Consider the following 26,268-nt stretch of genomic DNA (forward strand, 5'->3'; position numbering starts at 1 on the left):
AAAACATCTATACAAGCGACCTTAAGCATTGAGGCAGAGGGAGGAGCGGGATCGTATTTGGGGCTACCAGAATGTTTCAGTGGTTCAAAAATAGAGATGATGAGCTACCTAAAGGAGAGGCTGAAAGGCAATTTATCGAGATGGCACTCTCGGTGCTTATCTCAAGGAGGCAAGGAGGTCCTTCTAAAGTCAGTTGCCCTATCTATGCCAGTATTCGCTATGTCCTGTTTCAAACTCCCAAAAAAAACATGTGAAAATTTACATAGTGCCATGGCGGCTTTCTGGTGGAGTTCAGGAGAGCATGCAAGAAAAATCCATTGGCAGAGTTGGGAAAGATTATGTCTAAATAAAAATCATGGAGGATTGATTTAGGAATATCTAGATATTTAATCAAGCTTTGCTAGCAAAACAAGCATGGCGGTTGCTACAGGACCAAGATTGTCTTCTGTCTAAGCTAATGAAGAGCAGGTATTATGAAGAGACATCTTTCTTAGAAGCTACCATGAGCAAACGACCTTCCTTTGCTTGGAGGAGTATCTTGTCAGGAAGAGAGTTGCTCAGTAAAGGTTTGATTAAGCGGGTTGGGAATGGTGCCTCTATGTCTGTATGGACCGACCCATGGATAGAGGATAATGGACTCAGAGCTCCGTGGAGAAAGAATCGATTCTTTAATGTCTTTTTAAAGATAAGTGATATCCTGGATCCATTGACTGGCTTTTGGGATGGAGAGATACTTGAGGATCTCTTTTTCCTGAAGATATTACTAGAATAAAGGCCATCAAACCCTTAGTAGCTCAGGAAGATTTCTACATTTGGAAGCACAATAAAAGTGGAGACTTCTCAGTGAAGTCGGCGTATTGGTTGGCTTACCAGATCAAGAACAAGGAGTTAATACTAGAGGTAACAGAGCAACCCTCGACCCTGGACTTAAAAAAGCTGGTGTGGAAAATACAAACCGATCCAAAGATAAAGGTGTTCTTATGGAAAGTCCTTAGCGGTGCAATCCCAGTAGCGGAGGCACTGAATGGGAAAGGATTGAAAGTGGATGAAACGTGTCAAGTGTGTGGACAAAATGGAGAATCGATCAATCACACGCTTTTCTTATGTCCAATGGCGCGAAAAGTATGGGCTTTATCGGATTTCCCGTCTCATATTGATGGATTCCAAAATTGTTCAGTTTTCTCCAATATGTATCATTTGCTGGAAAATAAAGATAATAGAGGATGGCCTACACAACTAAGAAAAAGTTTCCCGTGGATCTTATGGAGAATATGAACCAATAGGAACTCTCTTAATTTTGAAGGGAAACTCTACAATGCAACAGAGACAGTGGAGAAGATTAGAGAGGATGTGTTGGAGTGGTTTGAGGCTCAGAGCAGGGAAGATCAAGAGGAGTCTTTAAGTAGACAAAATCGATTGGTCACTCATAGGAGTGATGAGCAAGTAGCTGACACTTGGAAAAAGCCACCTCAAAATTGGTTCAAGTGTAATATTGGTGCATCGTGGTCAAAGAGGAATCAGTTTGCAGGAGGAGCATGGGTTTTAAGAGCTGACAGAGGGTTAGTCTTGCTGCATAGTAGAAGAAATTTTGCTAATATCAGCTCTAAGGAAGATGTTATGTTACGTTGCATTTTGTGGGCTATGGAGAGTATGGCTAGTCATAAAGTTGACAATGTTATTTTTGCGTGCTCGGATAAAGTTCTTGTGAGGTGGCTGCTGGACCTCCGATATGGTTACAAGGGCTCTTCATTGAAGAAAAGGGTTTGTCTCCTGTTTGAAAAGGCAGAAGGGTAAGGGTTCTATGGTTTCAAAGGGTTGGGTGGGGTAGAGAAGTAGAGAAGGTTTTTTGTATATGTATGGGGTTTTTTGTGTTCTATGGATTCTCTCTTCCTTTAATGTTAGTAACCAATTTTTTGTGAAAAACCCACACAATGTTTGATGTGGGAGCTTTTCTTGTATAGATAAATAGGAATGGTACGGATGGATACTCTTCAGCATATGTAAACCCTTGGTTTCACAGTTGAAGTAATATTATTTATATATATATATATATATATTAAAGATATTTTAGAATATATATTTTATTTAATTAATTTAATATGACCTGTAGATTGACTTACGTATGAGAGGTGAATGCCCAATCGTCCAAAAATCAGTAAAACAAGTGAAAAAGTCCACAAAAGAAAGCCTCTGACGGAGAAGGAGGTCTTCAGGTGTTTCCAAGAGACAAATACGACGACGTTTAAGATGAAGAAACAACATTTCTTAAAGTTCCGGGGGTGTGACAAGCTTGCTTCCTTCCTTCATCATCCCAAATCGATCTCTCTCTCTCTCCTCGAAACTCTCGGAAAACCCTAAAAATCAGAAGTTGAGATCGATGGCCTCCTTCGCTCGCCGAGCCATGAGCTTAGCTCAGATCCAATCTTCCCGTGTTCACGCTTCTATTGGTCAGCGTCGTGGTCTCGCCGGCGCCGCTGGTAACTCCCCTTCTCTTTTTCGACATTTGCATTTGAATCTACGATTGTTCCGGTATCAATTTTGGGGGACGCATAGCTAATTTCGCACATTGTATGTCTAATTCGCAAATGTTACAGCTTTGCCAAGGTTTTTGTAATCTCTTGTTTGTTATCATCCTTCCTCCTAGGTTCTAAGTTGAATCACTGTATAGTATATATTATGTTTAAAAATAAGAATGTGGTTTTGAGCAATTTTTTGGTGGCAGATCACCATGGATCTACCAAGGTTGACTTCTGGAAACAGCCCACGAACCCAGGAAACTGGAAAGAGGAGCATGTATGTGTATCATCATCATCTTGTTTTTGTTATATGAAGCTGCCTGTGATCTTTTGGTGATATTGATCCCTTCTTCCCTGACCAATGTGTGCAGTTTGTGCTTATTTCTCTTTCTGGCTGGGGCTTGCTCTTCTACAGTGGATACAAGCTCGCCACCGGGGGTAACAAAGAGGTACTTGCTTTTGCTCTTGCTCTTCTTCCGTTGCAATGCGGCTTCATGTTCCTTCCTTCCCTAAAAACTTGTTTTTTTTCCTTTTTCCTTTTCCTTTTTTAATCTTTGCAGAAGCCTGTGGAGAGTACACAATGAGTTTCGCTGTCACAAGGAACCTCTTTTATGTCTCATTCTCATGCACTTTGTTTTCCCTTTCAGCATACAATTGTGAGACTGGTCTTGTGTTTTCATTTCAAAATAATGTGCATCTCATGATGTCTGCAATGAATTATGATTCTTTATAGTTTTGTGTTTCATAATATCCTATGTTTGAAACAGTCAGGATTTAAGCAAAACCATTGTCTCACTTTATGTACCTTGATATATGCTTTACATTCTATTTGTGTGTCCTTCGGATGCCAATTTTTTGTTGGAGGTGATTCTGCCCATTTGAAAGTACATGTTGACTGATCTCTGGCCTTATGTGTATCTTTGGTGAGGTTAGAAAGTTGAAATTAGATGAGCTGCATGTTCTCGTAGTGCGAGCTAAATTAGCTTTTCAAGCCCGACTTGTTTGTGTTTCCTACTTTGTTTTCCCAGTCACATAACAGGTGCAACAAGCTAATGATTAAAGAAAATACAGAGCATCCACCATACAATACAAGTGTTTTGCAGAAGAATTTAAGTTAGAAGTCAAATGAGTTGGGTGTGTTGGTGGTGAAGTCGAGGCAAGTCTGGCAGTTACAATCAGAGAAACGACAGAGCTTGCAGCAAGAAGTGCAGCCTTTGCAGGATGGAGAGCGAGTGCATCCTCTGTATACTTTCCTGCTTCCTCTTTCTTCCCCCTCCTCGCATGTTATCTTGTCATATGGATAATCACAACACTTCCAATTGGGCTCTGCCATTGCATCATGGTGCACCCGACATTCCCCTCTGCTCCGCAACCTGAACCTTCTTTCCTTCCCGCATCTGCTGCACCCAACAAACTCATCCCGATGAATGATTTTTGATCCGTTGGATTTCTTTAATGATTGGTTATAGTATCTGAGTAACACTGTCTTTGAAAGCGGAACCTTGTCTCCCTCGATGCACACCCACACATTGTTCCTCCAGTTTCTAGAAGCCTCTCTCTCAGAATGCTTTTGGAAGGCAGCAGGCGTTAACTTGTCTACCATCATAGAATCGAAGATGTCAAGATCACTCTAAAAGAAAGTTTAAAATGGAGATACATGAACATGTAAGATTTTAAAAGACTGCACGAAGCATATTGCATCTAGCAAATAACAGCAGCCCTGGTTCACTGAGGCAGAGACAACTGCATTGCATTTTCTGACACTATCATGATCTCCGTAAACGCTATACAAAAGAAAGTTGCATAGATAATGTCACGCGATGAAACATGCACAAATACAATACGAAAACCCATTTAGATAAAAACACAAGAAAAATATCTATGCGAGAGAGAAGAGAGACCTTCGGGGCAAGCGGGAGTGCATTGGCAGGTGATTTGAAGTTCTCCATCTGAGAAAACCCTAAGCCTCGCAATTGCGTCTCCGTAACGGTGGCTGGTGCAGCCACACATCACCTCGACGTAATCGTCTCCCACATGGACTTGACTTATTTCTTGCAGCTCCTCTTTGCTGAACAACTCCTTCGACCCACATTCTCTCTCCATCACCGATCGGGACTAGTAAAGAACGAAGAAGGGATTCCTCCTAGTTAGTATCGTAATATCAAGGATCTTAGTTACATATATTATATGTCTATAATCTATAGGATTAGATTAGAGCCCTAAACACCAAGGGGCAAAAAGGTAATTTAATATGAGTGAAAGGAGAAAAAAGCCCTAGCATCAGTAGCAAGGATCTGATAATTATATCAAAATCTCAAAGGCTAAAATGCTTTTGGAGTAAGAGAGACTTTGGTGTCCTTCTAGGTTTTTTAAGGATTTGAAAGACAGAAAGAAACTCTCTATACTATACAGACAGAGAGATGATGGATGCGAATTAGGTGGGTGGCCAAAGAAAAACACCAAGTCGTGGGGCATGGCCGCATGGGAATTGTGAATCTTTTTTCTAAAAAAATATATATATTTATCAACTTATTTTTTAATAACATATGTATACGTTAAGTAAATAAAAATATATATCACTTATTTTTTAATAACATATGCATACGTTACGTAACGTACATACATAGATGATAGGTTGATGTGTACTTGTAATTGTGGTGATTGTCCATATTTGATGTTTGGTTGGTTGATAGATATATAGAAGAGAAGAGATTAAGTAGGCTGGTTCTATATATGCCCATAGAAATTAAATTACCGCTTCTCTCATTTTCTTTCTGACTTTAGAGCTCCGAATAATTAAGGTTTCTTGGGTTTACCATTTATGTACAGGAGAAATGTTTTTCTTTGAGTTAGGTATATGACAGTCACATCTCTGACCTTACTCTCCACTGCGGCTCAACCCCTAGCTATGTGCCCATGCATATGTACATTATACACATATATACCAGTACTAGACTACTAGTACACACCTAAACTTTAATTGTCTCTTTCAATGTGTGTAGGCATGTCATAAGTTACATGTATTAATGTATAACGTATACAACAACATTATCTCCTCCATCTTATTGCAAACCCCAAAAAAGTAACCAAGACGATAGAACTCAAGTCAATAATGTGCTGCACCAAACTCCACCTCATCCACGTTGTGTTTCAGGACTTTGACCCTCAAATTTTACCTACGACCAAATTAATATTAAAGCAGTTGTCTTTTCCATTTTAACAAATCATTTCATATATATAAATTTCAAGGACATAGATGTTAATTACTACTACACGGAACATGGTCACAATGCTACCAATAACATTAATTACACATTAGTTGATATGACTTGCATAAATTCCCTCTTTTTTTTTTTTTTAACAGCACATCAGTTCCCATTTAGATATGCAAAATAAGGCAAAAATGCTAATGCAAAAGACAAGGCTACACAAAAGAATTCTCTCACAGTTGTCGCTGAGAGAAAAACACCAATGATGAGATTTTATGTTTTGGCCTCAACGAACGTATCATCTGTCGATCATTTCACCTTTTTAGTTCATCTTTTGCTAATTTCAATATATACTCATGGCAATATATAGCATATCTAAACACAAAATGAAGACAAATGATCGATGTCCGTAATAATTCGTTCCACAAATGACAACATCATAATGTTTTTTTTGTTTACTTTGAAAGTTTTGAATTGTTGAGCAAGTCAATATATCGTTGAGCAATCTGGTCGGGTGTATAGTCCGTATAATACCCTTTTCCCACAAGCAGACCTTCCTCTCTGCCAAGCCTCTCAATCAGTCCCTGTACTTCATCTCCTCCCACTTGACTTGGATTCAACAAGTTACAGGCGACCTCTATAACTCCTTCCCCATGCACAAGCGCCATTGTCTGCACTGAAGCCAAGCCCCCTCCTCTCTCGCTCGTCTTCCTTGATATTCTCCTCACTGCCTTGAGATTGTTTGACATGACTGGTACGTTATAGTTACTCACCCACCCGCACGCCCCAACCGCTACAACCCCTTTGGCTTTGCTCACCTCTTGTGGCCCTGCGTCTGGCTTCACTGGCACCATCTCCAGCTCCAACCCACCTGCCCATTCATGTCCCTCCCTGTTTGCCTTGAAGTATCCCAGCTTCCTTCTGATCGAATCCAGCGTGCACTGCTCCTTATCTGCTGCTCCATATAGATATGTAGGAACTGCACCAGGGAGGGTCGGGTATCTCATTCCACATACCAATATAGAGAATGCTACAAAGACTTTCATGTTCTATGGCCTAGAAGATGGTGAAGCCATAAACAAGACAGGACATAACTCTGGCTATCACAAAGTACACATCAACTACAGCCGACAAAACTACAAACAATGCTCTGCTAAGGCCTAAGAACAACAGAGTATTACTACAAAGACTTCCACGTTCTATGGCCTAGAGTTGATGAGATAACAAAGACAGGACACCACTCTGCCTATCACAAACATCAACTACAACATACAAACAATGATCTGCTAAGAGCAGAGTGTTGCTACAAAGACTTCCACGTTCTATGGCCTATAGAGATAATAAAGGCAGGACATCACTCTGCCTATCTCAAACATTAACTACAGCATACAAACAACGCTCTGCTTAGAGCAGAGTGTTAATACAAAGACTTCCATGTTCTATGGCCTAATAAAGACGATGAGATAATAAAGACAGAACAACACTCAGCCTATCACAAACATCAACTACAGCATACAAACAATGCTCTGCTAAGAGCAGAGTATTATTACTTCAAAGACTTCCATGTTCTATGGCCTAATAAAGATGATAAGATAATGAAAGACAGGACATCACACAACCTATCACCAAGTATACATCAACTGCAGCATACAAACAATGTTCTGTTCTTAGCTTAATAAGTGTCTTTTAAAATGGAGGAATTCACAGGTTAGTTGCTAGTGAGGTGTTCTATTAAGTTACTAACCTCGAAGAGTGGAGCCGATGTCCATTGCTAGGGAATTGGCAACGGAAGAAACTTGTTCAATAGAGGTTTGAGACAAGGGGTGAAAGCATATGTGGTCGACCACTCCAAGGCGGGGATGGGATCCAGAGTGCAACTCAAGATTGATGGTGTCGAGAGCAGTCTTAACCATTGCAAACGCTGCACTCTTCAGGGATGAAGATGACCCAGTAGCAAGCGAGGATACAACAGTATAACCGACCCTGCCATAAGCCGCATCTTCAAACTTGTTGACGATTGCAGCTGGTGGAAAAGGCTTTACAGCTCTCTCAATGGCTTCGAGGGCCGTCTTGTTCCGCGCTTCAGATATGTATACCTTGCAGCAACCAAGCATCTCTCTCAACATCTCCTCGGACCACCCCCTATAGATATATTTTACAGATGTGAGAACGTTTGTTCGTTGTAAGGCCAAAGAAAAAAAACAAATAAAAGAAGCTCTGACAGTATCCATCCACCACAATTAGATATGTGGTCAGAAGTCACATGTCGCAGAAAAAAGGAAAAGCCAATAAAAAAAAACAAAAAAAAACAGAGATTGACGTCGACACACACGCCTCTTGAAAGCCATACATACAAATACAATAATAATACAAGAGAGTGCTCGTATGGAGGAGGGATGTCCTAGAAGTCGAGATTGGAGGAAGGATTTGGGTATCCTTTGAACTCCAACTGTTTCTTGGAAACGCCGAGAGATGCGCAAATGATGTTGAATTTGACTCGGAGATGATCCTTGATCCGGTCTTTGGCTTCGTCCTCGGGATCCAAAAGAGGGAACTTAACGAGCAAGACATGGAAATCATTGAGATGCTTGTGGAGCTGAGGGGAGAAGCGAGTGGGATAAACACGGAGAGCTGAATTCCAAAGAAAAGAGCAGCCTTTGTAGAACCCGATGAGCTCGCCTGTCTCGAACCCGAGTTTCAAACCCAGATGACGAGCGTCTTCCCGACCCGACACAAGACCCTTTCCGTAACCCTCGTCGAAGCCTTGTTGAATGTGCGTCTCCTCTAAACGCACGATACAATCGAGGAAATCTTCCTTCAGACCGGAACTCATAGAAACGATTGAACACCCAAACCACACCACACCACACCAAATAGGAGATGATGATCGAATTGCAGCTGCGGCAGATTCAATCCAATGGAGAGAGAGACGTAAAAAATGTTTTTCTTTTTATTATATTCAATTTTAGGGTATTTTTGCTTTTTGGACCATGATGAATACTTGGGCCTTCTTGGGTCATCAAGTTAGCGCCCGATATAGCTTGGTTTCTTTTCTTTTTTTTGTCAAGCTTGGTTTCGTCTTTAGCTTCTTTTTTTTTCTTTTCTCTTTTTTTTTTTTTTTTAGTTCGTGTGATATTTACATACCTAATAAAGATTATTTCCACAATCATTGGAATATAACAAACAGAAACTAATAACCTTTAGACAATATAGCCAATGGAAACTAATTAATAAACAACCGAAATCAAATATACATTTCCTATTCTTATTATACATTAACTCGATATAGTATAGAAAATGTAAATTAATTACATATAGAACAACTTAGTGAAATATTGGTTGTCTTAATCATAAACCTTTTGCATTAATTCAAAATTGCCATATATATATTTTTAGATTTTTTGCTTGCTCACCAATATTTTATCGATCTCGTATCACATCTAATTTTACCATCTTCAAAGAACTATATAAATAACGTCTCAATAGCAATACAAAAATGCATCAATTCATACACAACTTCTAAACTCCAAATACTAAACCCTAACCCTCCAAAACTATATCCTAAATATAAAATGATAACCCAAACCTAAAAAAAAATTCTAAAAATGAATTTAACACATTAAAATTATCTAAAAGAGGGTAAAAATGAAAATGTTAAAAAATAGGGTATTTTTGAAAAGCGGTATCCCAAAAAGGGTATTTTTAACAATTTTTAACAAATTCTCTTAATTTTAATAAAATTACTTCTGATTATTCGGTTCAAATATTTCAGATTTTTGGATTTAGAGATATGGAACCCGTTCGGATTTAGATATCGAGTTCAGATCAGGTATTTCGGGTTTGGATTCAAATTATTTAAAATTCTCAAAACTTAAAGTCTTGGTATTCAAATTTGTCTAAAATACTAAAAAAATATCCAAAATATCCTAAATTCCAAATATTTTGGACACTTACAAATATAAATATTACTTATGTATTATTACTATATTGCAGATATATTCGGGTTCGAATTTTTGGATAGTAAGATATAAAATCTGTTCAGGTATTTATAAATTTTGTATTCGGGTTCAGATATGATCGTTGGATTCGGATAATTTGCCGAGACCTACTTCTGAATAAATATTTTATTTTATAATACGTAAATAAACATTTTCAACTCATTATTGGAATACTAAATTAGTAAATTTATGTACTTATATGTAGAAACTGAGTTTCACACAATGAAGTTATATGAAAGGGGAAACAAATTTACTTAATAACTCTCTCAAGAAACTCGATTAAACCTAGGAATAAAAAGGGAATTTAAATCTCTTGGGAAATAAGTTAGGGTTTTCGCTTAAGAAAAATGAAAAACTATGATTTTTTGTAATAATTGTTGGATGCCTTACAAGAAGGGGATTCCCCTCTATTTATATTATTTTCTTAGATTACATATTATGTACACTTTGCTAATGCTTCGAATTGAAATGAGGAAAATTTCTTCTTCCTATTCAGGTTGATCATGAGGCGACCTAGAAGGTCGACTTGTTGTTTTTGGACTGGGCCTTTCAATCTTGTTGGATCTTTGTCCAAAAGCCAGATTTGATGTTGGGCCAAATTTCCGGGTTGGATAACTGGTTTGCTTTTTGGTTTAGACCGGTATGTTGGGGGTGCCAATTCCCCCATCAACATTATAGTTTCCAATTTTTCAAAAAAACTGAGAACTGAAACTTAAACTTATAAAAATATTAGATAATGATCCGCCCGACGTGCGGGTTTAAAATTTTGTAAATAAAATTTAATTTAATAAAAATGTAATAAAATTTATTGTACATTATTTATAATTTTTTTGCTATATACAAATCTTTTATGTATGTTACCATTAAAAGTATTTTTACACCTAGATATACTATATGTTACAAATATATTATTTACCATTAATAATCTCTGTTGTTATCTTGTATTTGTGTATTTATCTTTTTTTTTTATGCTACTTGCCCTGCAAATTAATAGAAATAATAATAACACCGTGAGAAATTTATTAATCCCAAAAACCTTAATTATTATGCATAAGAAACATAGTTAACACTTCAAAGTCAAATATTGCGTAGTATGCATTATGAAATTGAGAAACAAAACAAAATTCAAAGAAACAACGACGAAAACACGTGGGTTTATCTAGGAATTTTTTTCTATAGTTCTTTCGATTAGACACCAAACAAAATGCCTTCGAGACTTGTTCAAGAACAATGATGTGTCAAACAAAAGGCTAATAAAAACAAAGAAGAAAATTTTACCAAGAAAAACAAAGCTAGTCGAAATTATTTTGTTTGGTGAAAAATATGTAATCATCTATTTGCTTATATAGAGTGATGTTTTTACAATCCTTTTCCTTTTAGGATTAACAAAGTTTTTTTTTAATATAATAAGGTTACAATTATCTTATGCATCGTTTTACCAAGCTTGAAACTGTGATTTCTGATCGTTAAAATTGACACATGTCACGATCTAATAAGTTAATAATTTGGATATTTAATTGTTAAAACTGACACGTGTCACGATCTGATGAGTCTTTAACTTTGATCGCTGATCGTTAAAACTAACACGTGTCACGATCTGATGAGTCTTTAACTTTGATCGTTGATCGTTAAAACTAACACGTGTCACGATCTGGTGAGTTACTAACTTTGAGAACCAAGCTTTATATAATAAGATATAATACCATGTGCAATGGCGTCTATTTGAGCCGTCCCCCAGCATTTCTTGTTTAAAAATAAATAAAAAAAGGTCCAATAATGAAGAAACGTATCTTTAAACGGGACGTTTTACGTCCGTCTACTTGGACACGTGAAAGCTGGTGATTGGGAGAAGATTTTGTGTAGGGTTAACACAAAACACTTTGTCGAGAGAAAGTTCTCAAATTCTCTCTTCTATCTCGACGGCGACCCATTCCCGTCGTGTCGTTCTTCCTCTTTTCCGCCGGTTTCAAGCCGAAAACGATCTGCTGTGTCTCCCGAAGCTTGTCCGGCGGTTCAATCGTGCAAAATAAGGTTTGTCTTCTTCCTCCAATTTGAGATTTCGCTGATTTGCTTCAGGGTTATCGATTAGTCTCTGTGTGTATAGGGTTATCGAAATAAGGTTTGTCTCTGTGTATATGGTCTATGTGTCTGTGTGTATGGTCGATTAGTCTCTGTGTATAAGGTCGATTAGTCTCTGTGTATAGGGTTATCGAAATAAAGGTTTGTCTTATTTCGCTGATTTGCTTAAGGGTTATCGATTTGTTTTCTTCCTCCAATTTGAGATTTTGCTGATTTCGCTGATTTGCTTCAGGGTTAGTCTCTGTGTATAGATTGTCTCAATCGTTGTGTGTAGGATTATCGATTTAGCTATAGTTTATTCTCCGGTAGTAACTCAACAAAAGTAGTTGTAACTCATAAAAGCTCAGATTCAGATTTGGTAGTAACTCATACGAACTAGGTCATACGAACTAGGGAAAGAGACTAGTAATATCTTGTTAAATAGCCCGATTAATTGATATGCTTGATGTGTAATGTATACGAACTAGCTGTGTAATGTATACAAACTAGCTGGTCCTGGTTGGTGACATTTTGGTCTGGTTTGTTCATAGTTTCTTGTTTAGTCACATAAATTGAATGCTTTTGTGAAGTGTACTTGTCATAAATTGTGATTAGACTTTGGTTGTTAGGTCATTATGTTTTGTTACTTATTGCAAGTTATCTTTTAACCTATTAAACCCCAACCATCTTCTTTCTATTTCCATCATAAATCTCTTTCATTTTGTAATCCCTTCTCAGTTCTACTCGCGTCTCTTATCTAATCCCTTCTCTTCTCTACTCATTCTCTAAGATTCTTCATATAGATTCTACGAATCCCTTTTATCAGTCTTCTTCTTACTTAAACCTGCTTAACAGTCAAGAAGAAGGTGGTATAAATGAAAACTTTCGTTGGGAAAGTAATCCACCTTCTGGACAGAACAGCTCACAAATGCCTTCTCACAGCTCCCAACCTTCTGAGGCGCCAACTCTTTCTCAAAGGATGCCATTGTTTCAAATCAACAAAAGGGAGGAAGCTTCTGGCAAAGGATTAGCCGGTACTATGCTAACACTCCTCATGCTAGAAATGGTGGTGAACAGATGCTGGTGACACATTGCAAGCAGCGTTGGCACAAGATAAATGACCAAACTAACAAGTTCTGTGCGGCAATCGCAGCTGCAGAGAGACTGAACAGCTCTGGTCATGCTGAAAATGATATCTTAAAGAATGCACATGATATCTACTTCGCTGACCATAAGAAGAGGTTTAACCTTGAACATTGTTGGTGTTTGTTAAGGTTTGAGCAGAAATGGCTCAGCCTTAACACTATTAACACGCCTCCATCTCAGCCTGCGACAAAGAGGAAACCAACTGTTGAAGGTTCACAATCATCGAGCTGCAATGTTGAGGACTATGAGAAAAGGCCAGAAGGGATCAAGGCTGCGAAGGAAAAGAGGAACAATGCTCAGTCCACAAACATGAAGACTCTTGCTGAGTATAAGAGCATGTGGGATGTCAAGAAAGATGAATTGGCTGAAAAGGAGAAACTACAAAAGCTGGCCATCCTAGACACTCTCTTAGCCAAAAAGGAACCCTTGAATGCGAGTGAAGAAGTTATCATGAACAAGATAGTGTCCCAGTATTTCTGATATTAACTATGTGTTTGTTGTTTGTATTTCTTGCTTAATTTCTATGCATTGTATTTCCTGTTTGATTTGTATTTCATGTTCTAGTAACTCGGCTTTTGTATTCCATGTTTTAAACTGAATCTATAAAAGTCTATTTCATGTTCTAGTAACTCGACTTTTGTATTAACTCACATAATCAGATTGTGATTTCTTTTTAACATTTGTTCTATTAAGTCTAATCTGCTTCTTCTTGTTTATCTTCAGGTTAACTCAGAAATGGGCCAAGACTATAGCTACTCTCAGCCTGAGTCATCCGATCAGTATGATAGGTACTCAGAGGACACTGCGGAGAGAGAAATAGAAGCTTTGATTCTTATGGATGAAGCAGAGAGTATATTCATCAATGCTGAGTCGAGGCAATACCCACCTCAACCTGAGGTTGAGCATGGATTCCCCAAGGTATGCTATTGTGGTGCGCAGCCTATTCTATCCAACTGCTACAACAGAAGGTATGTGATTTTAGCTGTTCTGTTTTTAATGTTATTGAAGTAAAAGTTTCGCTATATATGATAACTCTGTTACTTATTGCAGGTTCTTCACATGTCCAAATGTCGATGATGGAGAAATGCATATTCACAAGTGGTGGGATGTGGCTGTAATGGAGGAGCTGAGAGACAGTGATAGACGATATGAAGTGATGGCTGAGAAGGTAGATTACTTAACCTTCTTCAATGACTTTGAATCAGACATCAATCAGGTTAGAGATCAGAGTTACGCAACTGAACAAAAGATGGTTATGTTAGATTATGTAGTTTCTGAGCTACTTAAGGAAAATAGGTTTAGAAATGTTACTGATTTGCTGGTTGTTGTTGTAATGGCTATTTTCATAGGTCTTCTAGGTATCTTGTTCATGTCTACTTAAATCAGATTGGAGACATTTAGTTAGGGTGTTCATGTAATGTAATTACTCGGATGTTCATGCTATGTCTTTTTAATGACTCTGCTTTTGTAATGGACTTTGTGTTTGTTTGGATAATCTAATTTTCTGTTTTGTAATGACTTTCTTTTTGCATTATGTACTTGTTGTTACACTCTCTCCTCACGGGTTGAGGCTCACGGGTTGTTACACTCTGTTTTGTAATGACTTTCTTTTTGCATTATGTACTATGTTTCTTGGCAGTATTTAATATCACGGGTTACACCATAATGCAACACCAATTTTTAATATCACGGGTTACACAATGAAGCTCACTAGTCTTCCATTATATATATGCAAACATATCAAAGCAACAAAACATTCACACCAAACAATATTAAAGCAACAAAACATTCACAAGTTATTTCTTCCTTTCTCTTTAATACAAGATATCTCTTTCTCCTCAATACAAGATCTCTCTTCCTTTCTCTTTTTTTTTTTTATTTGAAATGGGATCATCTTCAAACCATTATCACTACCAAGGAGATGATGGTGATAATTTTGATGCTTATTTACAAAATATTTATGATGTTTCGCATATTATTCCGGAACCAAAGGAGCCAAACGAAAGGATTTTTATCGAGAGAAACCGGGAAGAAGGCCACAATAATCTTTGCAATGATTATTTCAGTGACACTCCAACATTTCCAGAAAATTTATTTCGGCGACGGTTTCGCATGCACAAGCCATTGTTCATGCGTATTGTGCAACGTCTCTCTACCAAAATCAAATATTTCCGCCAAACCCAGGATGCAACCGGACGGGCTGGTCTATCACTTATACAAAAATGTACTGCAGCAATTCGTCAATTGGCATATGGTAGTTCGTCTGACAGTGTTGACGAGTATGTACGAATTGGTGCTTCAACAGCTCGAAAATGTTTGCACGAGTTTACCGCCGGCATCATCCAAGTGTTTGGAGATGAATACCTAAGACGTCCTACACCGGAGGACCTAGAAAGGCTACTCTATCAGAATGAACAGCGTGGATTTCTCGGGATGATTGGGAGCATTGACTGTATGCATTGGCGGTGGAAGAATTGTCCCACGGCCTGGAAAGGCATGTATTCACGATCAACCGGAAAACCGACAATCGTGTTGGAAGCGGTAGCTTCGTATGGCCTCTGGATATGGCATGCCTTTTTTGGAGCTCCAGGTACTATGAACGATCTTAATATTCTTGATCGATCTAATGTTTTTGATGACATAATAACCGGTCAAGCTCCGGAAGTCAACTTTGTTGTCAACGGAAGGGAGGACAATTTGGCGTACTATCTCACTGATGGTATTTATCTAAATTGGGCCACTTTTATTCAATCTATCCGACTTCCACAAGGTATGAAAAAATCTCCCTTTTCTAAAAAACAAGAAGCTGTTCGGAAAGATGTTGAGCGTACCTTTGGAGTCTTGCAAGCTAGATTCGCCGTTATTAAAAATCCATCTCGTTTATGGGATAAATACAAAATGACAAATGTTATAAGATCATGCATAATACTCCATAATATGATTGTCGAAGATGAACGACATACATACAGTTACCGAAACATTATTTCTGAATTTCAACACGGAGAACATTTGGATCAAACATATACCGTTGGTGCCGCCGGTGTGGGTTCAAATATCAGCACTACGATTACTCGTCAAACAAGACTTCGGGATAAACTAGCCCATGACCAACTAAAACATGATTTGATTGAGCATATTTGGACTAACTTTGGACATTTTCCGGATAATGAAGATTAAATTTAAAATTTCTATGAGTTGAATAAAATGTTTGTTTTTTACTTTTGATGTTTCTATGTTTTATGTTTTTTTGTTTTTAATGTCTTAATTGTATGTTTTTGTTTTTCAACTTTTTGTAACTTTGAAATTTTTAAATGTTTTCAATATTAATGTTATATGTTTTATTTTTATTAAATCTTTACTGTGAATTTACTTTTTAATTTAAATAATTAATGTTTAAACTTTCAAAGTATTATTATTTTATTCGGGGGACCAAATACAAATAGACACCAATGATCATACTAAAAATAAGAACCTTTCAAAATAATACTATTAAATTTGGGGGACCAAAAACCAGGGGACACCAATGTCCATGCTCTAAGATCTTTTACAAATAGACTTAGGGGGGGTGTATTGAACTTGATATTTCAGGAGATTTTGGAGTATTATTAAATATCCTGTTATTTAATTGGCGATTTTTAAAATCAACTAAAATCTCCTTTACAATAAAACGGAAGTACACAACATTGTTTTGTAAACTATATAATTTTAATAAGTTGGTTACAAATAGGTTATACATTAATGATAGATTAATTGGTTACAAATAGGTTATACCAAAAATTTTCAAGAGAATATTCTAAAGAATCATATCATCTAACTTACCATATTAATTTCCTTTGTTAAATTATTCATCAAATAAAATCTTTTGATATCTAACTTAACATATTAATTTGTTAATTATCATTATACTTCACCTCTCATTTTTATATATGAGTCTATTTTGTGAAACAAATAAATTATCATATTATTTATTATAATTAAAATATAGTTTTATTTCTGGATATACCATAAGTTGAATTTTTAAAAACAAATATAAATTGTTAAATCTATAAAATATTCAAGCTTCAATAATATTATTCTTTAGAAATAATACCTATTGAATTAAAAAATTTACTGAGTAACGGGTCAAAATTTGAATATTTCAATTCAAATTTACAAAATTATGTCTTATAATGACATTCAAGTCATAATGTAGAATATACATTGTTAAAATAACTTCACATATATAACCTAATACAACATATAGGTTATAATAAAACGGAAGTACACAACATTGTTTTGTAAACTATATAATTTTAATAAGTTGGTTACAAATAGGTTATACATTAATGATAGATTAATTGGTTACAAATAGGTTATACCAAAAAATTTCAAGAGAATATTCTAAAGAATCATATCATCTAACTTACCATATTAATTTCCTTTGTTAAATTATTCATCAAATAAAATCTTTTGATATCTAACTTAACATATTAATTTGTTAATTATCATTATACTTCACCTCTCATTTTTATATATGAGTCTATTTTGTGAAACAAATAAATTATCATATTATTTATTATAATTAAAATATAGTTTTATTTCTGGATATACCATAAGTTGAATTTTTAAAAACAAATATAAATTGTTCAATCTATAAAATATTCAAGCTTTAATAATATTATTCTTTAGAAATAATATCTATAGAATTAAAAAAATTACTGAGTAACATGTCAAAATTTGAATATTTCAATTCAAATTTACAAAATTATGTCTTATAATGACATTCAAGTCATAATGTAGAATATACATTGTTGAAATAACTTCACATATATAACCTAATACAACATATTAAAATTTTATTTTAAAATATAAAATATACAAAATTTTGTATTAAATAAAATTTAACCAGTGTTATAGCACGAGTACTTTTCTAGAATCAGTAACAATATAAAACTTACAAAATAGGTATATTTTTTCAAGTCATCATATTTAGCATATGATTTTATTGCATAATATTTTATCCAAATTTTTGTTTAAAAAACAATCACATAAATTATATTTTATATAAAAATTAAAATATAAATAAAATGAATTTCAATCCGTGCTATAGCACGGGTGTTAATCTAGTCCTATGTTATTGAATTTGAAATTTATAAAAATCATTTACAATCTCTTGTTATTCAATCAATAATTTATAATTCTCACCTCACCTCAAATCTACTACTGTTATTCAAAAAATCACATTTTTTTAAAAAGCTACAGAATGTGATTCTAGGAGATTTTTGTATCATTTTAGTTAAAACATATGACTTACAAAATCACACCTTTGAAGGTGAAACTTTGGAAAAAAAAATCTTTTAAAAGAGATCGACACCTACTTGAATTATTTTTATAAGAGCAACTCTCTTTCTCAGTCTTCTCTCTTTGATCCTAAACTGATTCGCTGGAAAACACAAAAAAAAAACATAATAAAAAGAAAAGCAAGAAGCGAAGAAGAAGCAAAGAAGCACTGATAAATCTTTGCAACTCAACAAATTCGTAGATTAGCTATGGCATCTTCGTCTTCGTTAGTCTCCAAATCGGACAATGAATTGGATGAAATGCTCGATCAGATGCTGACGAGACTCGCTCTTTGCGACGAATCCAAGCTCGAATCCCTAGTCTCTAACCTCCTTCCTCTTACCATATCTTCTTTGTCTTCTCAATCTCCCCTTGTTCATAACAGTGGGTTTTGATTTCAATTGTCAGGTTCTTGAGATATTGAGTCATGTTAACAAGAGAGTGAAGCATCAGCTTGAAATTGGTTTGCCTTTGTTGGCTTTATGGAAATTGTATACCGATCCTGCTGCTGCTCCTATGGTTAGGAACTTTGCTATCGTCTATGTTGAGATGGCTTTTGAAAGAGCTCCAGCAAAGGTTTGGTTCATCTTATTTGTTTTGTTTTTGGGTTTTACTTTTGGTTTTTGATATTGTGGAAATGAGAGGACTGATTTTACTGTTTTGTTTTAGTAGGAACGGGAGGAAATTGCACCTAATAGAGGATGTTTCGAGTGTAAGAATTACGAACAGGAGTATGAGAAGAATAGAGAATGAGATAGAATGATCAAGAGAGAATGAAAGAGAGAAAGAGAGAGCGGCTAGGTTAGAATAGGGGAGAAGGACAGATTCTCATTCCTTGAATAATAATGACCTAATTACAAACTATTTATAGGGATACAATGGAGTCTATATAAGGAAACTACTAGAATGTACATTTATAATCGTAAAAAGAACGGGTTTTTATATCCTATTAAGAACACGTTCTTATATCATAAGGAGAACACTTTCTTATAACACAAGGAGAACGCGTTCTTAGTGTGTTCATGTTCACACTCCCCCTCAAGCTTAACCATTTGGAACAGAGGTTAACCTTGAAACTATGAACACCCACCTCATTAAAAACCTTAGTATGGAAAACCCATTTGGGACAAAAACATACTAAGGGAAAAAGAGTATGGAGTCAATAGCTTAGGGTCTTCATCGGTGGCCTGGTTAGGTCCATAAGTCCAAGTTTAGAGTGTATATACTCGCAAACCTTGGGACTCGCGGCTTTGGTGAAGATGTCCGCCAGTTGTTCAGAACTCTTGGTGTGACATGGCAAGATAACTCCTAACTGAACTTGTTCTCTGACTTTGTGGCAGTCCACTTCTATGTGTTTCGTCCTTTCATGAAATACTGAGTTTGATGCAATGTGAATAGCGGCTTCATTGTCACAATGCATTGTGATCGGCTTTGGAGTCTCAATGCCTAGATCCTTCAAAAGAGCTTTGAGCCACATGAGTTCGGTTGTGAGCTTCCTCATTGCCCTGTATTCAGACTCTGCACTTGAGAGATACCACCTTTTGTTTCTTACTCTTCCAAGTGAAAAGATTTCCTCCAACAAACGTGCAATAACCAGATGTTGAGCGTCTATCTTCATGATCTCCAGCATAATCTGCATCACAGTATCCAACCAGCTCTGCATTTCCATTACATCCCATCCATATGCCTTGTCCTGGTGATCCTTTGAGATACTTGAGTATTCGGCTCACAATTTTCCAATGATGTACTGTTGGCTTATGCATATGTTGACTCACCTAGTTCACAGCAAAGCATATCTCAGGTCGAGTTATGGTGAGATAAATAAGCTTACCTACCAACCGTCAATACTGTTTTACATCTTCGAAAGGAGCATCATTTAGCTCCCCCTTACGACCAGCCTTGTAGTCTTCTTCAAGTGGAGTTTCAACTGGTTTTGATCCAAGTTTACCTGCCTCATTCAAAAGATCAAGTGTGTACTTTCTTTGTGACAAGAAGAGTCCTTCTTCAGAATGGCAAACTTCTATCCCAAGAAAGTACTTTAGTTCTCCAAGATCTTTGATATCAAAAACTGATTTAAGATAGAGTTTGGTATCTTGAATACCTACCTTGTCATTCCCGGAGATGATAATATCATCAACATATATAAGAATGACTATAATACCTCTTTGGCTTGGATAAGTGAAAAGAGTGTGATCAGCTTCTGATCTTCTAAATCCTTTTTCCATCAATGTTGAGCTGAGTTTATGATACCAAGCTCTTGGTGATTGTTTCAACCCATATATTGCTTTCTTTAATTTAAACACCTTTCCCGGACCAATAGTGTCTCCAAGTCCTGGTGGTGGTCTCATATAGACTTCATATTCTAGTTCTCCTTGTAAGAACGCGTTCTTCACATCCATCTGCCACAATTCCCAAGATAGATTAGTAGCTAATGAGAGCACTACTCTTACCGTGTGAAGCTTGGCCACTGGAATGAATGTGTCACAATAGTCTTCTCCATAATTTTGAGTGAACCCTCTTGCTACAAGCCTAGCTTTATATCGTTCTATCTCCCTATTACTCTTATACTTTATAGTGAATATCCATCGAGATGTCACAGCTTTCTTCCGTTTTGGTAAATCAGCTTCATACCATGTGTGATTCTTCACCATTGCATTAGTCTCATCTCCGACCGCATCACGCCAAACTCTATGTTCTTTAGCTTTCTCATAACTTTGTGAAATCCAATGCTGATCAATTTGAGTGAGAAACACTTGATGCTCAACAGGAAAATGTGCCAGAGTGCATACAACTTGTATAGGGTGAGCACCGCCTGACTATTGTAGAAGATGAGAGGATTTTTCCAGTTCTTAGGAGCAGACTTGAGTCTTTCACTTCGTCGGAGGGGAATAACTTCAGTAGCCTCATCCTCTGTAACCTCAACCTCTGTAATAACTTCAGTAGCCTCATCCTCTGTAGCCTCAACCTGAGTCGGGTGTTCTTCCACATGATCTTCTTCCTCTAATGTAGGTTCTTCTCCCCCGGAAGCAAGATCATCCTCCTCGGATACACGTTCTTCACCTAGAGAGTTCAGTTCATCTTCAGCTTTATCATAATCATCTGCTTCTTGACTAGAGAAGAACAAGGTTGATGTTGATTATTCGCAACTCCAAGCTTTTCAAGAAGAATGCGGAGATTGTCTGCTCTATCTGATGAAGAGTAGGGAAGATCTTTCAAATCCTCCCAATTACTTGTATCATAGAATCCCTTAGATTCTAAGAACTTGACATCTCTTGAGACCAGAACCCTCCTAGCTTCAGGTTCATAACACTTATATCCCTTTTGAGTAGTCGAGTAGCCAATAAACATGCTCTTGACACTCTTAGCGTCAAGCTTGTCACGCTGCTCACCTGGTTTTAAGACATAACACACACACATCCAAATACACGTACGTGATTGATAGATGGTTTAATTTTGTTAAGTACTTCAAATGGAGAGATGTCACTCAGTATTTTTGTTGGAGTTCGATTGATCAAGTAGCATGCTGTTACAACAGCATCTCCCCAGAACTTCTTTGGTACATTTGTGTGGAACATCATAGATCGAGCAACCTCCATAAGATGTCTATTCTTCCTTTCATCTATGCCATTTTGTTGGGGTGTATAAAGACAACTTGTTTGGTGAACAATCCCATGTTTGGCCAAATGATGTTTGAACGCATGACTTGTATACTCCCCACCATTATCTGATCTCAAAATTTTAATCTTGGCATTATAATGGTTAGTCACATAGTTTTGAAAGTTTGTAAAAGCATCAAGAACTCTATCCTTAGAAGGAAGCAAGGTTAGCCAAGTATGTTTTGATTTTTCATCAATAAAAGTAACAAAATATTTCTGATTTTCACGAGATAAGCAAGGTGAAGTCCAAACATCAGAATGAATTAAGTCAAAACAATGCTCATATATAGTTGAGGACTTAGGAAAAACAGTTTTTCAATGTTTACCAAGGATGCAAGCTTCACAATAATTATTCTTAAACGAAATACTAGGCAACAAAAGTTCCAAAGCACGAAAATGGGGATGACCAAGTCTAGCATGTCACACTGAACTATTAGCCTTATCAATTATTGATTTAAAACACGAAGAAAGGGAAGTAGATAGGTTTGAATCCTCAAGCACATAAAGATCATCTTTAGTGGTTCCTTTGCCAAGCACTATACTTGTTTTAATATCCTGAAAATAAACATCATTAGGGCCAAATATTGCATAACAATTAAGATCATTAGTCGCTCTTTTAACTGATAACAAATTAGAGGTGAAGCTAGGCATATAAAAAGCTTTAGAGGTTTTCTCATACAAGTTTAAGTTCCCTATTCCTTCAATAGGTATTTTATCTCCATTGGCTATGATCACATTTCCTAAAGCCGGTTTTATATCTCTAATTAGCTTAGAATCACTAATCATATGGTGAGAGGCTCCAGAATCAACAATAAGAGGTTTCATAGCATTGAGAGTAAGGTAGGCGTTACCAGAAGACTCTTTCAGAGCCTTGATGAGTGCATCGAGATCAGATTTTCTCACCAACTCCGAGGAGGCTGCTAACGCTGATCCGTTTCCTTCAGTGATTAGAGGAACCGTCAGAGCTTGTCCTTCACCATATCCACTCGCTTGATTCGCTCTTGGATTCGTTCCTCTCGGGCGAAGATGTGGATGAAGAGCCCAACATTTCTCCTTAAGATGTCCAGGCTTCTTGCAATGATCACATATGAACCGGTTCTTTCCATCATTTCTATAGTAGCCCTTGTTTGCAACAGCTACCTCTCCTTTGTTGGATGTGATAAGATCACCTTTTGCTCCAAACAAACCAATGGAACCATGCTCCTTTTGAATTTGATTGCACACATCATCAAGACTTGGAACCATGCTCTGATACCACTTGTCAGAACGAAGAATATGCTTGATGAGATCATTGTATGACGAATTCAATGTCAAGAGCAAGCCAAACACCTTGTCTTGTTCACGACATTCATTTAGAACCACTGGCTCCACCGAGTTAGGCCTTAACATTTCCAACTCTGCCCAAAGAGATCTGAACTTCCCAAAGTGTTTAGTAAACTCCATGTCTTCCTGGTTGAGATTGTTAATTGCTCTATTTACCTCAAACACACGACTCAGATTGGAGACATTACCAAACACATTTTGTAGGGTATCCCAAAGATCCTTAGCTGTCTCACAATATGAGTAAGACTCAAGAATTGGAGCATCCAAGGAATTTTGGATGAAGGCTAAAACACTTTGGTTCTCTTGGAACCATTTGTCGTTGTCACACACAACGGTCTCCTTTCCTTCTTGTTTGGTCGTCGTCTCCTTCACAGCTTCATTGCTCTCAATGTGCTTCCAGAGCCCGCGACCGCACAGTGCTGTCTTTGTGGTTCTTGCCCATAGCAAGTAGTTTCCACCTTTGAGTGTAACAGGGATGATTAGGGTTTTGCTGAGATCCATGATGATATTCTGGTGCGGAAGATGATAATTTGAGAATAAACACAATAGGAGCGTTGCTGCTCTGATACCATGTAAGAATTACGAACAGGAGTATGAGAAGAATAGAAAATAAGATAGAATGATCAAGAGAGAATGAAAGAGAGAAAGAGAGAGAGCGGCTAGGTTAGAATCAGGGAAAAGGAGAGATTCTCATTCCTTGAATAATAATGACCTAATTACAAACTATTTATAGAGATACAATGGAGTCTATATAAGGAAACTACTAGAATGTACATTTACAATCGTAAGAAGAACGGGTTCTTATATTCTAAGAATAACACATTCTTATATCATAAGGAGAACACGTTCTTATAACACAAGGAAAACACGTTCTTAGTGTGTTAATGTTCACACCGAGTAGGGAGAAGGATCCGAAGCATCATGAGGGTTTGTCTACTCGTCTTGGTATTTGTGACCCTTATAAGGAACCAAAGCTAGATTTTAGTTTTCAGAATGTGGAATAGAGGTTCTGTTCTTTTTGGCCACTATACAAGAAATTGTTACATTATTAGTAGTTTCAACCCCTGTTTCAAAAATCGGCCGATTTGACCGATTCCACGCCGTGTAATCGCTAGGCAGCAAGAAGCCGCCATGATTATACTCAAATCGGAATGAAAATCGGATCAAAAAAAGAAATCTCATTTTTGAGTTGATTTTCCACTTAAATATGATGTTAAGTATGTAGATCTACTATTTCTACGTCATAACCAGATAAAAAGATAATGAAATCTGTAAAAATTGAGTTTAAAAAAATCAGCTGCCTTAGATTAGGGTTTTACAGTCTGTAAATCGTATGTGGAGAAGATGACTGACAAATTATCATTTTGCCTCTTATTATTAAAAGAGGTAAAATGGACAAAAATGCATTATCAGAGAATTGAACTCGTCATCTAAAGGGTTCTTAGCAAGCCTTGAACCAATTGAGCTGTCAAATACTTCAATAATATTTTGGTACAACCGATATATAAGTATAACTATTAGATATTTTATTATTTATCACATATAATAATAAAAACTCCTAAAACTCGTTCTGATTAATCCCCGACTTATATCCGATTTTCTGATTAATTGCTAGGCACTCGCTCACCGCCCGACTAACGCCTAGCGATTTTTAAAACAGGGGTTTCAACTAATCATTTTATTCTGTTAAGACAGGGTGATGGGTATTATTGATGAAGTGGAATCCTCGTTTGACTTTGATGAGTTCGTTAAGTCTCGCCGGCCAAACCATATAAAATCTTATCACTCAGGACATGATATCAGTAAGAACATCACAACAGGATTGGTTAAGACTCATGTCAATGTATGTCACTGCGATTGTGTTTAAATCATAGATATAATTTGACTAGCAGCGTTGTCTCCCTGAATTTTAACAACTGTTCTGCATGCCGCCCGGGCTGCCTCAAGAGATCATTCTAAAAATTGCTATTAAGGTGGTCTCTCAGCTCCTCCTTTAGTGTGAAATTGGATATCTATTCTATGACCACTTTTTACATCTTTTTTTTTCTTTAGTTGTTCGAATTGTTATGCATTGACAAAGACAATATGTTTGCTTTAGTTTGTCTTCATGCCCTTTTTTGTGTGATCCTTTTGAATTTTTTTCTCTATTTGATGGGGTTCTTCCGTTTATGTGGTTAGTGCTGCATATAGTGCTAGTCTTAAATGTTCTATGTAGGGAACCATATCTGGTGATCTACACTATTATAAAACGTAAGAGAAGACCATTGGCAGCTTTATTAGTGGTTTCACTTGGATAGATGACAATTTTCAAAATCTATAAGCTTGTTCCTATTAGTCCTCCTTGGGATGTTCAGTTACAATATTGCTCCAATCTCAAAGGTAAGACAAATTTGTTTATATTCATTCTCTAGTCTTTTTGTGATATATGTTTTGCAGGTGGATCTCTACTTGCTTTCTCAGGCAGCTTTCCCAACAGGGAGGATTGTATTTCAAAAACTTGATATGGGTTACAGAGACAAAGAGAAAACATGTCTTCTTAATCAAAGTATGAAAGAACATGGCCAATGTTTATTTTAAGTGTGCAAAAAGCTTACTGGATTTATAATTAACCAACCGCATTTGATTATGTTAGTTGCTCCTTTTTTTTTTTTTTTGAAAATATCAAAATCACCTAAAATTCAATAATCAAAGCTTAACAAATCTTGCTAAATCCAAAATACCAAATTTTAATAATCAAATCTTCTAAAATTACACTCAAATCTCTCAAAATATCAAAATATTAAAATCCCAGTAATCTTCTAAAATATCAAGTTCAATGCACCCTTAATTAACTTTTTATACACTGAACTGCTTCCGAGTTCCCAGATACAGTAAGTTTATTGATTCTTATTACTTTTTCTTATATTTAAGACATGCACATTGGAAGTTGAGGACTTCACTTAATGGTGAAATTAGACCAAACTTAATACTCGAGGCATTTCTGGAGAATCAAGGAAAGTCCACATAAACTGAGAACATAAAAAAAAAAAAAAAAAAAAAAAAG

At 36.5% G+C, this 26,268-nt stretch overlaps 5 protein-coding genes across 6 annotated transcripts; 3 read left to right on the forward strand and 2 right to left on the reverse strand.

Annotated features, from left to right (window-relative positions):
* Positions 1 to 2,215: 2,215 nt before the first annotated feature.
* On the forward strand, positions 2,216 to 3,311 carry LOC104766745 (uncharacterized). Its single transcript, XM_010490689.3, has 4 exons — positions 2,216 to 2,477; positions 2,723 to 2,793; positions 2,888 to 2,965; positions 3,077 to 3,311. The coding sequence occupies exons 1-4, from the start codon at positions 2,378 to 2,380 to the stop codon at positions 3,098 to 3,100; spliced, it is 273 nt and encodes a 90-aa protein (XP_010488991.1). The 5' UTR covers positions 2,216 to 2,377; the 3' UTR covers positions 3,101 to 3,311.
* A 129-nt stretch (positions 3,312 to 3,440) lies between these two features.
* Positions 3,441 to 5,175, reverse strand: LOC147921114 (protein ULTRAPETALA 2). Its single transcript, XM_087502584.1, has 2 exons — positions 4,418 to 5,175; positions 3,441 to 4,112 (listed from the first exon to the last, which is right to left on the reverse strand). Exons 1-2 carry the CDS (start codon positions 4,617 to 4,619, stop codon positions 3,631 to 3,633), a joined length of 684 nt encoding a protein of 227 aa, XP_087358710.1. The 5' UTR covers positions 4,620 to 5,175; the 3' UTR covers positions 3,441 to 3,630.
* Positions 5,176 to 6,057: 882 nt separating this feature from the next.
* LOC104766743 (formiminotransferase cyclodeaminase-like protein) lies at positions 6,058 to 8,963 on the reverse strand. 2 transcript variants are annotated; one of them, XM_087502582.1, is made up of 3 exons: positions 8,076 to 8,963; positions 7,470 to 7,867; positions 6,058 to 6,704 (listed from the first exon to the last, which is right to left on the reverse strand). In XM_087502582.1, the coding sequence occupies exons 1-3, from the start codon at positions 8,303 to 8,305 to the stop codon at positions 6,181 to 6,183; spliced, it is 1,152 nt and encodes a 383-aa protein (XP_087358708.1). In that variant the 5' UTR covers positions 8,306 to 8,963; the 3' UTR covers positions 6,058 to 6,180. The 2 variants fall into 2 exon arrangements, with proteins under 2 accessions (XP_087358708.1, XP_010488986.1); XM_010490684.2 differs by having other exon boundaries at positions 8,080 to 8,779.
* Positions 8,964 to 12,858: 3,895 nt separating this feature from the next.
* On the forward strand, positions 12,859 to 13,407 carry LOC147921115 (glutathione S-transferase T2-like). Its single transcript, XM_087501367.1, has one exon. The coding sequence runs from the start codon at positions 12,859 to 12,861 to the stop codon at positions 13,405 to 13,407; it is 549 nt and encodes a 182-aa protein (XP_087357493.1).
* Positions 13,408 to 13,662: 255 nt separating this feature from the next.
* Positions 13,663 to 14,308, forward strand: LOC147921116 (uncharacterized). The gene is made up of 2 exons (XM_087501368.1): positions 13,663 to 13,895; positions 13,978 to 14,308. Exons 1-2 carry the CDS (start codon positions 13,663 to 13,665, stop codon positions 14,306 to 14,308), a joined length of 564 nt encoding a protein of 187 aa, XP_087357494.1.
* The last annotated feature ends 11,960 nt before the right edge of the window (positions 14,309 to 26,268 follow it).

The sequence above is a fragment of the Camelina sativa genome, chromosome 19 (assembly GCF_030686135.1).
Source record: "Camelina sativa cultivar CO46 ecotype springtype chromosome 19, ASM3068613v1".
Classification (NCBI taxonomy): domain Eukaryota; kingdom Viridiplantae; phylum Streptophyta; class Magnoliopsida; order Brassicales; family Brassicaceae; genus Camelina; species Camelina sativa.

Bases quoted from the DNA above. Each gene is read 5' to 3' on its own strand.
- LOC147921116 (XM_087501368.1), top strand. From the start codon at position 13,663: ATGGGCCAAGACTATAGCTACTCTCAGCCTGAGTCATCCGATCAGTAT. The intron at 13,896-13,977 runs GTATGTGATTTT...TACTTATTGCAG, and splicing joins TCCAACTGCTACAACAGAAG to GTTCTTCACATGTCCAAATG.
- LOC147921114 (XM_087502584.1), bottom strand. From the start codon at position 4,619: ATGGAGAGAGAATGTGGGTCGAAGGAGTTGTTCAGCAAAGAGGAGCTG. The intron at 4,113-4,417 runs GTCTCTCTTCTC...CTATGATGGTAG, and splicing joins CACTCCCGCTTGCCCCGAAG to ACAAGTTAACGCCTGCTGCC.
- LOC104766745 (XM_010490689.3), top strand. From the start codon at position 2,378: ATGGCCTCCTTCGCTCGCCGAGCCATGAGCTTAGCTCAGATCCAATCT. The intron at 2,794-2,887 runs GTATGTGTATCA...CAATGTGTGCAG, and splicing joins GAAACTGGAAAGAGGAGCAT to TTTGTGCTTATTTCTCTTTC. The intron at 2,966-3,076 runs GTACTTGCTTTT...TAATCTTTGCAG, and splicing joins CCACCGGGGGTAACAAAGAG to AAGCCTGTGGAGAGTACACA.
- LOC147921115 (XM_087501367.1), top strand. From the start codon at position 12,859: ATGCTGGTGACACATTGCAAGCAGCGTTGGCACAAGATAAATGACCAA.
- LOC104766743 (XM_087502582.1), bottom strand. From the start codon at position 8,305: ATGATTTCCATGTCTTGCTCGTTAAGTTCCCTCTTTTGGATCCCGAGG. The intron at 7,868-8,075 runs GTATGGCTTTCA...ATATATCTATAG, and splicing joins TATTATTATTGTATTTGTAT to GGGGTGGTCCGAGGAGATGT. The intron at 6,705-7,469 runs GTTAGTAACTTA...TCCCTGGTGCAG, and splicing joins CATCGGCTCCACTCTTCGAG to TTCCTACATATCTATATGGA.